General features: G+C 55.4%; 1 protein-coding gene across 5 annotated transcripts in view; it reads right to left on the bottom strand.

Moving 5' to 3' along the window:
• KIRREL3 (kirre like nephrin family adhesion molecule 3) overlaps positions 1-13,531 on the bottom strand; it is a 554,399-nt gene that overhangs the window by 26,755 nt on the left and 514,113 nt on the right. For all 5 annotated transcript variants that reach the window (XM_086678697.1, XM_086678698.1, XM_086678699.1 and 2 more), the window contains exon 7: positions 5,990-6,140. In XM_086678697.1, coding sequence (XP_086534823.1) covers positions 5,990-6,140 — 151 coding nt within the window. The remainder of the gene's footprint in view (positions 1-5,989; positions 6,141-13,531) is intronic.

Genomic DNA, 13,531 nt, shown 5'->3' with positions numbered 1-13,531 from the left:
GCCATGGTTTGGGGGGAAAAATGGGGCAGGAAGTTTCACAGGGTGACATGGGGGACAAAGGCCAGAGATTCTGGCGAGTGGCCACCTGCTGGTGGGCTCCCTAGAAAGTTGGGGCCCTGAGCAGAGGGCTCCCTTGCTCCCTGGAGGTGCCTGCTTCAGCACTGCTGGTGGTGGTGGGGTCTGGGCTCCCACTGTGGATTCAAGGCCTGGTGCTTAAAGGAACAGCCAGCCAGGAAGCACAGTTGTCTGGGCCCCCAGGAGCCTGCTGCCTGCCCATCTTCCATTTGTGAGAGGGAGCAAAACACTTCAGACAGGAGAGGTGGGCAAAGGGGGTGCAGGGGGCACAGAGTGGGGGGGTGATGGGCACTAAGCCCCATTTAAATACACTTTTTTTTTGTCTTTGAAATGTCTGTTTCATATCTGTCTGTGAAAGGTTCTGGTGTATCTGTTAACTTCAAAGTGGCATTTACACCCTTTCATCAGCCTAATCATCTCTGCTGGGCCCTGACTGGTGTCACCCAGCCCTCAGCTCCCCAGGCTGGGCTAGTCTTTCTCATTCAATGTGAGGGGAAGCCAGGCTCTGAGGTGCTAAATGGTAGGAGGTGGAGGAGGCTGGAAGAGAGGGAGGGAGAGAGAAAGGGGGAGGTGGAAGAGGGAGGGAGCGTGGGAGGGGGGGAGGGAAAGGGAGAGGGAGGGTGGGGGGGAAAGGGAGGTAGAGAGGGGGGAGGAAGAGAAGGGGACGGAGAGAGGGGGGAGGGAAAAAGAGAGGGAGGGAGGGTAGGGAGAGGTAGAGAGGGGGGAGGGACAGGAAACAGAGACAGAGAGACCAAAGAGATGGGAGGCAGGCAGGGTACTAACACAGAAGAGAGACATGGAGATGAGAGAGCGACACAGAGAGACAGACAGAGACTGAGAAATGCAGAGGAAGAATAAGAAAAAGAGACAGAGAGAAGCAGAGAGCAGAGAAATGGAGAGAGATGTATACACAGGAGCACATAATCAGACAAAGACTTCAGACTAAAAGCGAAAAGACCAGAGGAGGCAAGCAGACAGAAGGCGACAGGGTGTTGGGGACAAAGACCACACGGTAATGAGAACTAGAGAAAAGGGACGGGGAGAAAGACGCGGAGAGATGGAAAGGTGGAAACAGAGACCAGAACCCATTCTTCCTTGTCACGGTCTACGGGATTCAAGTCGGGGGTGAGTGAGGAGGGCAGCTTGGTGCCCGCCACCCAGCCAGGGTCCTGGGCTGCATCTTTGGGCTGGTCCTCACCCATGAGCACAGCAAACTGCCAGAAGGGCATGTGGGCTTCCTAGGGGTTCAGGCCAGCCTATTTTCAGGAAAAGAAGAAGGCGATTTCTCAGAGACCATCAAGAAAAATGCTGACCCCTCTAGGGCACGTGTGAAGGGCACCGTGAGGGGAGCAGGGCTCCAGCCGGCCCGGCCTGAGCCTCTGTTTGAGACCACAGGTGGGGTTCTGAGACCCTCAGAGAATCACCTGCTGGAACTGAGCCTAGCCCACCGCAGAGCTGGGAATCATTTGAGCCTGTGGCCCCGCTTTGTCCTGCCGGTGCCCAAGCTGGGTCTTGCCTCCCTGCACAGAGCTGGGGCCAGGGAGGTGGCCCGCAGGGCTGTGCTGGTATCTGCAGACGGCTTGAGAGATGCAGGGGCGGGGGTGGTGGGGAGAGAACTCTGGTCCCTGCGCAGCAGGTGGCTGACTGTTCTGGGGACCCCGATCTCCCCACATGAGCCCCCAGTTCTGGAGGCTGAGCACGATCCTGGGAGCATCTGCTACTGCAGCAGTGGAGGAATTTCATGGAGAATTACAAGCGAAATGACAGGTATTTCAATGATCTCAGTCTTCGTCTCTAAAGCGTAATTCAAGTAGTGACGAGTGCGGCAGGGACTTAGCCATGAGAGCTCTCCTCCCACCCCCTAGGAGAGCTGAGACCCCCCAGAACCCTGTAGCGCCTACCAGCTGCTGCCCATCCGCTCCGTGCCACTTGCCCCAACCCAAGCTGAGGGCTGCCAGCTTCCCACATCATGGCAGTCAGGGGCCCTCTTTCTGTGCAGGGCTAGCCAGCTAACCTGGGCACCCCAGGGCTCTGATGGCGCCACCCTAGAGATGTGGAGACCTAGGGAGGAGCTTGCATCTTGCTGTGTGTTCGAGAAGCATGTTCTGAGGCAGAGGAATCTGGTGCTCACCATCTGGAACCAAACGCATGGCTGGCCCATGTCCACCCAATCCTGGGAGGCAGAGTGGAGTCCCTCAATCCAACTCGTATTTGAGGAGGTGATGGTGCCAGTTGGTAGAATCTAGAATCTATCTGCCACAGAACTTGAGGGGGTAGTTCCAGGAGGCCCCTCCCCACCTGGATGTCCTTTATAGGGTTTTCAGTCCTGGGGAGCAGGGCAATGGAGCATATGCCTGTTGTGGGACCCATCCTGCTGCCCGTTCCCCATCTCCATTGCACACCTGCCATGCTGAGCTCATCCTGTGCGTGCCTCTCTCCCGAAGCTTCCTTACCTCTGCAAAATCCTCGGCACCCTCCCCCCTTTCTTGAAGGGCCCCAAGAGAACGGGTCCCTAGGCGGCTTATATACTTGCTAGTCTCACCTGCACCTCCACCCCAGACCCCGAGGTGCCTGTGTCCCTCTGTCCACCCCTCTCCTCTGGATGTGCAGGGTATGAATTTTCAGGAGTCTAGCAGGCTCCCGAGGTATAAATAGTGTATGTCATATCCAACTATTAAACACGATTTTAATCCCACTTGTGATGTCGGTTGCATTAACTTGCAGGAGGGCAGCTTTGATGTAGCTGGTGGAACTGAGATCATATTGAACAGATGTTACAGCTGAGAGTCTGTTAGTGTTTCCATCAGCAACCTGTGTGCGCGAGTGTGTGCGTGCGTGTGTGTGTGTGTGCGCGCGCGCGCGTGTGTGTGTGTGTGTGTGTGTGTGTGTGTGTTCAGGGGAAGCATTACATCGAGGAGGGGGTGGAAAAGAGAGAAACTCCATGACTCAGTGATTTTATAGCACATTCATTTGAAACTTGGCAGCTGGATGGCAGCGTCCAGATGTAGCGAGACTTTGGGGGTGTTAAGCTTTCTCTCCCATTACTCAATCTGGGGGTTTTGTCTTCCGTTGGGTAACATATAAAGACCAAGGGAAACAAACAACAAATGCGCTTTTGCTGAGTTTGGATGCTTCTTGGTTGACTGAGAAAATGAGCAGGTTTGCAAAGGCGGCTCTGATCCGGCCCATGGTGTCCATGGTAAACAGCTGGACGCTTACTAAACGAACAAATGGAAAAATGGAGGAGGAAGGAGTCTGGGGGAGGTGGTGGAGGGAGCGTGTGCTTTTGCTGGGCAGATCCATGCAAGCACCTTAGGAGAGGGCGCAAATGGACGGAGGCTTGTCCCCTGTCAGGGCTGGGAGGGGCACCGCACACGGGGACACTCGCGGGTGTGGAGTGCTCCCCCTGTGCCTAGCCCTGTGCTCCAAATGCCACCTGAAGGACTTAATTTGATCCTCACGGCCACCAGATGAAGTCAGCATTGCCACTTCCACATACAGATGAGGAAACTGAGGCACAAAGAGGTTAACTAACCAGGCCAACATCCTTTAGTAGGGGGCAGGAGCCAGAATTCAAACCAGGAAGAATGCTGTGGCCTTAACCACTTCCCTGTCCTGCCTTAGACGGGGCCCACCTAGGAACCGGGCACCTGGGTCCTCGGCTACTCTCCGATCTCATTCCTGATGCTTCCCACCTCCTGGGGCTGAGGTGTCCTTGGAAAGACAGCCAGCCAGGGCGCAGAGACCCGGCAAGGCTGGCGTCCTCCTCCTCTGATGCAGACCGTCATCTGTGTGCCCTGGTGAATTGATCATCTCATTAGAGGGCATTAGTAATAGTTGGTGGGCTATTAGGATGATGCCTTTCTTGTTGACAGGAGAGCTTCTCCTGGTGTGATGGAGAATGGCCTGGAGGGGAGTGTGGCTGCCGCCAGGTGTCCCCCTGCCGGGGCCAGGCTGCTGCCGTGGGGGGCTGCCGGCTGGCTCCTTTCGTGCGGACTCCGTAGCTGGCGTGGGCCTCCTGACCAGGTTGGGGCTTGGCGGGGGACACACCGGCAGCCCAGCAGTGGGAGGCTTGGATGTCTCTTGTCCCCCACCCACATGCCTCCCAGATCTGGCTTGTGTTTGAAGACAGCTCTGATCACCGTCAATCCAAGGGCAAGAAGAAACTCTGGACATCATTCGGTCACAGGACAAGGAACAGGTATCCCCAGAATAAAGTGACAAGCTTAGGCCCACACAGCCCATGGTGGTGGGGCCTTTTTGCATGCTGGACCACCTGATCCCCGGAGTATTTTGCTTTTTCTCAAGAGCTGGGCCCACAGCTGCTGCTCAGAAGAAGCTGGTGGGTGTGGACAGCCAGGGCTGGTGCAGGACAGGCAGCCCCCTCAGGGCAGCCCCGTATTCACGGGATCCGGGATCCTCCAAGTGAGCGGCTCCCTCCCCTCAGCCTGGTCCTGGGTCTGGCAAGAGCCCCACTGTTCTTGGCTCTCATTAAATGAGGAACAGAATAGTTGGTGGTGATGAGGGAGTGGGGGTTACTAGCCAGTGAGGACAGAGAAGATGAAGCCTTCTCCAAGAACTCCTCTGTGTCTGAGTCTCTAGAGCGGGACTGAGGGTTACAACTGTTTCTTCTGCCCTGTGGGATCTAAGTGGCAGCTGCCAGGATTCTAGACAGAGTAAGGACTTCGGCTCACTGGGCCCCGCCCCTCTGGACTCCAGATCCCTGCCTGCGGAGCCAGGTGGAGCTCAGAATCCAGAAGGCTGAGATGAGCCAGGCTGTTGGGAAAGGTTTGTAAATGAATTTGATTTAAAATGAATGAAATAATAAGAAGGAAATGAATGCCAGCCTGTAGTGCTTAGTGTAGCACCAAAACAGCCCCCGGCACATGGTGGCCTCACGCTCCCTGGCAGGGAGGGGGATTTAAGAGAAGAAAAGTCAACTTTTGAGTGCTGAGACCTCAGACCTAAACTAGTCCGGTACTGGGAGGAAGGCCGCAGGACCACCTTGTTGAACATTTTTGTTGTTGTTGTTGTTGTTGTTGTTGTTCTCCGGGGCTGACAGAAAATTTAGGGAGGTTTTAGGAGACTGTTAAGGAGTCTTTTTAGGTGACTTTTGGAATAGGATGCTGGGGGAGTTTTAACGCATCAATCCTGTTAACGTTAATCGTGAGGACAGACGCTCGCTGAGGGCCCGCTGTGGGGAAGTGTAGAGGAGGGGTTACCAGTGCGGGCTCTGGAAAGCGAGGCTGTCTGTGTTTGACAGTTATGTGGCCTTGGGCAAGCTGATCAACCTCTGGGTGCCTCGGTGTCCCCACGTAGGGACCACTGTCACACCTACCCAAATGGTTGTTGTAAAGATGAAATATTACGTGGAAAGTGTGGGCTGACTGAATGACCACTCTTCTTCTCTCCCTGACCGCCCCTTCCACGAGAGGGGCCCCTGGGTCCCTAGCTTCTGTAGGGTATGTGCTGCTCACCCACTCCGGGGCCCCAAACACCCTGTGGCCCCCAGTATCTCTGCTCTGGCTTCCTCTTCAAGAAGGGGCCCTCTGGTGAAAGCAGGCCCGGGGACTGACTCAGATATTTACTGATGTGGAAGTTCTACCTCATACAGGTTTGGACGTGTGGCTTGACCATGTCATTTGCCAAAGATCCTCATCTGATGTTGTTACTTCATGTGACAATAAGAAGGACAAGACCTTTGGGTGCCCATAAATACAAACCCGGCCAGTCCGGGGAGCTGTCTGACCCATTTCCTGTCTCCGGACACCCCCCAGAGAGGGGGCAAGAAGAAGCTGGCGTGTGGCTCTAGGGAGCTGGTTATCCAGGCCTGGCGTTTTCCCCCAATCCGTGCTCCGGGCAGGGACTGCCGGGTGGTTCCTGCCCCAGGCCTGGGGGCCACGTCAGTACTCACGCTGGATGTCGATGGTGACTGAAGTCTCCTTCCCTCCGGGGATGGCTTTGTTGGTGGCTCTGCACACGATACTCTGTCCATTCTCCACATCGCCGGGGGAGACAAAGAGCGTACTCACGATGCTCTCACGCTTGCCGTCTCGAAGCAGAGTCTGGGGCCGGGCGGGGGGAGGGGGGAGGAGGGCAGGGAAAGAAGGCCACATGTCACTCAGCGGCGATGTCCTGGGCAGGAAGACATGCTCCAGCCTCACTGAAGGAGAAGGAGCCCTCAGGTCGGGACACCCAGGGGTGCAAGTCTCTGTGGAGAGCTGGGGGGTTACTCGAGCACTGGGCTGCAGAAGGAAACAGAAACTAGAAGGTCTTCTATCATGGGGGACAATCAGCCTGGACTTGTATACCCCAAAGCGTAAAAGAAACCAGGCTGGGCCCAAAGGAAATCAGGTTGCAGGTGTCCTCTGGTGTTGGGGGGAGCCTCTGGGTCTGCAGGCAGCACAGAGAATGCGCCCAGCGGCAGATTGGTGCATGGGGGCATGGAGGTAAGGGCAGGGCTGGAGCGGGGATGCAGGTATTGCTTTATCTATGTGAACCCTTCCAACGTTTCAAGTCATTTCACTTCCTGACCTCATTAGAGCCCCAACCCATCACAGGCAGGACAGATGCCATTATCTTCCACGTGACAGATGAGAAAACAGGTAAGCTCAGGAGAGCCCACGCAGCTCCACCGAACTTACCCTTCAAGTTGAGGTTGAGAAAAGTAAGAGGGTCCGACAGGGGGCTGAAGAGCGTCCCCACTCCCCCAATGCATGTCTTCACGGAACCTCAGAATGGCAACTACTTTTGGAATTAGGGTCTTCAGAGATAAGCTAAGTAATTGGGAACTTGTTAAGATCTTGAGATCATCCTGGATTTGGGGGAGAGGGTAAAGTCAATGACTAATGTCCTCAGACGAAGAGGAGAGGACACAGAAAGAAACAAGGAAGGTCACCTGAAGACGGGCAGAGCCCGGAACGATGTGGCCACAAGCCAAGGAACGCTGGGAGCCTCCGGGAGTGGAAGAGGCAAGGAAGGACTCTCCCTGGAGGGATCACAGCCTGCTGACACCTTGCTTTCAGATTTTTTGGCCTCCACAACCCAGAGACAATACATTTTGGTTGTCTTAAGCACCAGTTGCGGTGCTTCGTTAGGGCAGTCCTTGGGAACAAATGCAATGCCTGAAAGCCTTTCGGTCTCCTGCCTTCCATCCCTTTGTTTTCAGGGGCTCATGCTGCAGCTAGTTCCGCCATCATTGCTGCGCCCCCTTCCGGCTACCTCCCCATCAGTTTGGTGCCCCGCACCGCACCCCGAGCTCACGGTGATCCACTAAGGTAAGGTGCTGGGGAGCTGTGTCAGGCAGGGGAGCCACTTCCAAGGTGGGACTGGACTTGTTCGGTACTCAGAGACTTCCGATCCTGGGAAGCTCCTTAACCCCCTCCAGAGAAGGGTGCTGGACGCCATCTTATTTTGGCTTGCTTAGGGCCACGGGATAGACGAATAGACGTTACTTCTCAAAACCTCCCTTAAGATAACAGCGACACTGTTCTCACCGGACCCCACAAGGAAGGGAGCATTATCTCCACTTAGTAGAAAACTTAGTTCAAAGTGAGTCGGGGACTTGTTAGGCAGGGCTGGGATTTGCACTTGAGAATGGTGACCCCCAGAGCCCAGGACCCTCACACCATGGCTCCCTGAAAGCTAGATGGTGGTTAATATGATCTTCACTTGAAGGTGGAAACAATTCGAGGGATTAAGCACTTTACGTTCATTGAGCTACTCAGCAGTGTTGAAAAGGAGAAAGCAGGCCTAAAATGGAGTTACTTATGTTAAGGGCCCCACATCAGCAAGGACTTAACACTTAACCTAATGCAGTTTCAAACCCCAGCCCTGCCGGAATGTGACATTTCACCAGCCAACCTAGAAATTCTTGGTTAGCAGGAGGAGGTCATCCCTCTGTTACCGCCTCCTAAGAGTGAACTTGCCTGAAATAATTCATTCTTTGATTATAATTTCCTTTTATTCTGCCCCTTCTCTGCCTTTAAAAACCTTCCATTTTGTAGACCTCCTTGGAACTTTCCAGTTCCTAGATGAGATGCCTCCGATTTATGAATCATTTACTAAAGCCAATTAGATCTTTACATTTACTTAGTTGAATTTTTGTTGTTTAACAGCACATAGGCAGCTGGAACCTGCTCTCTGGGTCCTCAGTTCTGGGGGGTCCTTCTCAGCATGGGGCAAAGCCTGTAGCCTCCAACACCAGGAGAACATGACATGAGCCTCTGTCTAGAACAGCATATCCAGCTTTAGACAAAGCCAGGTCCTGATGCCAGAGAGATCCACAGAGCAGGGCAGTGGTCCAGACTATTTCTCTTGCTTGTTCTAGAACTACCTAGGCCTGGGCAGGCTCCCGTGGCTTGAGGCCTCACCACACATTCTTTCCTGGGCCTCAGCCCTGGGCAGAGGGGTTCTGGAACTGGGCCAGGGCCGGGGGGAGCGATGTGTTCAGCCCCAGCAAGCCAAGGGGTGGGTGTGGGATAAGTCAGTGGGATAAGGGTCTGCAGATCAGTCTCAGGGCCAGGGCGCTAAACTGGAGGCCAGCCAAACAGGGGTGAGGGGAGAGCGGTTTAGCCCCAAGCCAAGTCAGAGCAGAGGGAGCTGTGGCCGCACCACAGTAACGGTTCCAGACTCTTCAGCAGACTTCATGTGTCTATAAATAGCAAAGCGATAATAAGAACAATTTCCTGGATGGAAATAAGACCTGGGGTAGGGTGGGGGGGGGGGGGAAGAGGTGGGTATTGTTCTTCCTCATCCCCTTTCCTTTACTTTTACCCTTGTGCTAACAAGAACATTTACATTAAGTTTGACTCTGCCGGGAACCTCTCCAATTGATCTGCTCTCTGCCTGGTGGAAAGGAACAGAGCTGCCGGGGTGCTGGAGGGAGGGGAGCGGGGAGGCCTGAGCTCCTAATTAGGCCCTCTGACTGCTTCCCTTCCTCCCAGTACCCAGGGTGCTCCTGTGCCTCAGAATGATGATTAATGACATATTTACTGTGTCCGGGCATGTGCTTTTCTGGGAACTAAAAATTCTGGTTCAAGTTGTTTGTTCCAGCTAATTAGAGAAAAGGGAGACGTGTTCATTAACCAAGGGGAGAGCGAGAGGAAGGCAGGGCCGGAAGCTGGCGCCCCCTTGGGAGAGGCTCTGAGCATCTCACCCTGAGCTCCAGCTCCTTGGGATCCAGACCCTGGGCAGAGGAGCGCCAGTGTGCAGGCAATGGAGTAGGGTGGTCCTGGGGAGGGCCAGGCTGGTGGGCCGACCTGCAGGTGTAAAGCCGAGCCCCGTCTGGCCCGGTAGCCTGTCTGCTCCGCAGGCAGTACTTGGCCTCAGTCCCAATTCTCAACCTGGTTTTCCTTCCTTCCACCTGTCTTCCTTATCTTCTCTCCTCTTCTTTCTCTTTTCTCTCTTCTTTTCCTACATTTCCCTCTCACAGATCTCCCGACTCTCCCCTTTTCTCACATGCAAATGAAGCCTTTGGATTTTGTGGCCTTGAAGGTACAGGCCAGGTGGAACATTCTATCATTTGCTGGTTCTTGTCACAGCCTGCTTCCCCTCCCCTCCCGGCTCCTTCTCCCTGTCTTCCCTTCACTGAACTTGACTCTGGGGACACACGTTGGGCCCCAGCCTCCCAGCTCCTGCTCCAGAAACCTTCATTAAGATGCAGATCAGCTCAGGGAGTGTAAGTGGATGATTAATGGCAAGTCACTTTGTTTCTGGGGCCACCACCTCTAAGACCTGGGGCAGCCCTCCCTCCAGCTTGGTGGGCAGAAGTGTGCTGCTAACCCCCAACCTCAGAGTCACTCAGCCTGGCTCATGGGACCCTGATGGCAGCTCCCGAGGCTCTACCGGGACCCAGCCCACCCATGTATGTAGATATGGAGCAGAGGCAGGTGCACAGGAGTGTCAGAGCAGAAGCCTTCATGGGTGGGCTTCCACTCCTCTGTGTCCATTGGCCTCCATCCACTAGGGACTTCCAAGGAACTTTTGAGACTGTCCCAGTGGTTGTGTGAGGTGCCGCTTACCCTGCCTGCCCTTTGCAGCTTCCTGTGTACCCAGCCCCGTTGTGCCATCCCTGAGGGCAGGCACTTGGCATTCAACTGGCAGTGACCTGGAGGTGGGGCTGAGGGGACAGAGCGCTTCCTGTGTGCGGTCGTCCAGCAGTGGCCGCTCTGCTCTTTCCAAAGCCCCCAGGGCCTCAGCTGGGCAGTGGAGAGCCGGGCTGCACCCCAAGAGATGGGAGGCCTGGTGATGTCTGGGTGGGAACCACAGGTGGGGAGCGGTGGATGTGCAGATTTGGAGGGAATGCAGGGGGTGGGTGCCCCATCCCTGGTGCTAAATCTGGGAAGCTCATTGATATGCAAACAGACTGGAAAGCCCTTGAGTGAGGCCTGATTGCCTGGCAACAAGGCCTCCTCTCTTCTCCCTTCCTCACTCACCTCCCCCACCTGCCGTGTCCTTTTTTTTTTTTTTTTTAAATCTACTCTCTGCTTTCCCCTTTTTATAGTTGCCTGGGGGATCCATTATGGCCTGTGATCACATGGCTTGAATGAGGGCTGTAAGGAAAGGTGGAGAACCACAGTGCCATTTGCCCCAGACCCTGCATCCTCAGGGACCCCAGTCTTGTGCCCTGGTTGAGAATGGATGCCCTTCACAAAGGAGGCCCAGATGACAGGCAACTGCCACCCTGGTAGAGACTCTAGGCCCTTAAGATAAACAGAGGGGGTGGAGGGCAGAGCCGGGGTGACTAGTGGGGAGAGAAGGCACAGTGGAGGGGGCTCATGGAGGGAGTTGGGTCCCAGTGAGGGCCTTAAGGAGTGTTCTTCCAGGGTCCCTCTTAGCAGGGGCCCTAAGGAGGCTCCTGGTCCTGATGGTGGGTGGGTGGCCCCTGGGCAGGCAGCAGCCGGAAGCTGGAGGGAGCAGAGAGGTAGGGCTGGAGAATAAGGGGCTTCAAGGTAGATACATACACGACTCGAGGGTCCTAAGACCAAACAACCTTCCTTCCGGCTCCCCCTCCCCCATCAGGGTCAAGGCTGCGTCCTGCCACCTGGCAGTTGTTGGGGAGGTAACAGATGGAGCAAGAAGCTGGCTCTCCGGGAAGATTTGTCTCTGGGCTCAGCCCGGCTCGTCTTCCCCCCTTTTCCCTAACCTGTCGTGCCTCCCCTGGTTTGTGAATCTGCTGGCTTTCCAGATGAATGCCATGTGGCCTCCATTCTGGTGCCAGGCCCAGAGAAGGCAGCCTGAGGCTGGACGTCCAGTCGGAGAGGACTTGGAGTGAAGCCTTGCCACCAGCTCCCATGCTGCCCCAGCCAGACACCTGCCAGAGTCCCAGGCATGCACCCAAGCGACCGGGCCAGGAGGGCTCTGGTGACAGCATGTTTAGGGAGAGGCACCACAGCCTATGCTGGGGGGTGGGCAGTGGGCCAGAGGGTGCTTCTTTTTCCTGACTGACCTCCCAGGTCAAGGGGCCTGGCCATCCTCAGTAGTGCCGCCCTCCATCCTACCAGCTCATCCTTCCCCTGCTTCCCTGCTGGACAGCAGAAAGAAGGTTCCATGAAACCAGGACTGCTGTGTGACCTCTGAGAAGGGAGAAGCGGGGTGAGTGAGGCAGAGCTCTGAGGGGAGGGACTAACACGACCGACGCTCTGACTCTATGCCAGGTGCCTTCAATGCATAATTCCTTTTCCGTGTTTCAGCCATCCTCACGGGCGTCCATGGTTAATGTCATCCTGTTTTCCAGCTGGGGAAACTGAGGCAGAGAGATTAAATCACCATAATATGTGACGGAGCCCGACCATGAGGTGGGCATTCTCATCTAGGAAAGCAGACAGCAGGGCGAACCCCAGGGCCTGTGAGGATCAAGGGAGGGGCCCAGGCAGGGTTCTCATTCAAGCCTCACAGGTATCCCTTGAGGCCGGTGCCGTTCTGGGTCCCACTGTATAGATGGGGACGCCGAGGCACGGCAAGGTTAGGCAGCTGGAAGGTGGTGGAGGCTGGATTCAAAGTGAGGCTGCCCAGCTCCCGGGCCCAGGGGCTGACCCACCACTATGTGACACATACCAAGGGCTTGAGAACTCAGGGCTGTCAGGGCTGTCCCCGGGGGATCTTTTCTGTGGACTCTGGACACAGCTTGGCTGTGTGTGCACTTGTGCGCTCTCTCAATCTCTCTCTCTGTCCCTGTCTGTTTCAGCTGCTCATGGCCCTGGCCCCTCATGCATAGCTTGTCTGGGGCTGCTCTGCCTTCCGGACGTCGGCAGTGCCTGTGTTAATGGTCCTTGCAATCCCGGAAGAAGCGGGGAGGCAGAGGGGTGGGGCCTGATAGCCCATAGAGCTGGTTCTATGTGAACACTGCTGGATCATCCCCCCTCTCCGTGAGCTCCAAGTTGTAGGTTTATACCTTGTCAGAGACGGCAGGCGCCTGTTATGGACGGGTCTGTCCCCCTGCCCAGAATTCATATGGAGAAGCCCTGACCCCCAATGTGACTACATGAGGCTATGGGGACTTTAAGGAGGTCACGGAGGTTAAATGAGGTCATAAGGGTGGGGCCCTGATCCAAGAGGACTGTTGTACTTATAAGGAGAGGAAGAGACACCAGAGATCTGCCTCTCTCTGCACACACAGAGGAAAGGCCATGTGAAGACACAGAGAGAACATGCTGTCTTTCAGGAAGAGAGAAGTCACCAGAGCTGGCACCTTGATCTTGGACTTCCAGCCTCCAGACCTGTGAGAAACAAATGCCTATTGTTTAAGCCACTGGTCTGTGGTATTTTGCTATGCGGCCCGAGCCTACTAACACAGAGAGTCTGATCCAACCCCTTTGTTTTATGGGAGAAGAAACTGATGCCCAAGGAATGACTCTCCTGAGGTTCACAGAGCAGGGTCTGGAATGCTGGCCCCTCACTGCCTGGTGCTGTCACACGGGCCATAGGCCTGCGGGAGTGTGAACAGGGTTGGGTGGGACAGAGGGTGAGCGAGCCTCCCTGCTCTGGTCAGCTGTAGCATGGTTCCAGACTCTCAGCGGGGCCAAATCCACATCATGAGGGCAACATGCTGGGGGCAAGGGCGGCCCCCGGACAGGTTCAGCACGGTGACTCTGACCTTTCTCTTTACCATGGGGGTGTGTCCTCTGCAGGAAGTAAACCTTGGCAGGGGTCAGGCTGGCCCAACTTCAGAGAGGGAATGGACAGATGCCCAGATAGGAAGGAACACCCCTTACCTTCCTTTTCATCCTTATGTGGGTGATGTATTCCCTGTGCTGTATTTTTGTATTTCATAACACAACAGAGGGGCTCCAGCCCAGGACATGGGTGAGGGATTTATTTCTCAATGGGCAGCTTCCCCCTGGGTGGACTTATGCCCGAGGGAAGGCATTTGTCCTGGGTTCTGGCACCAGGCTCCGCGTGAGGCCTTGATGGGGTGGTCAGCTTTGGATAGGAAGGACACACCCTCAGAGAAGCA

Source organism: Puma concolor, chromosome D1 (assembly GCF_028749965.1).
Source record: "Puma concolor isolate L17-30 chromosome D1, mPumCon1.1.hap2, whole genome shotgun sequence".
Lineage (NCBI taxonomy): Eukaryota > Metazoa > Chordata > Mammalia > Carnivora > Felidae > Puma > Puma concolor.
This window is presented reverse-complemented; position numbering and strand designations above follow the sequence as displayed.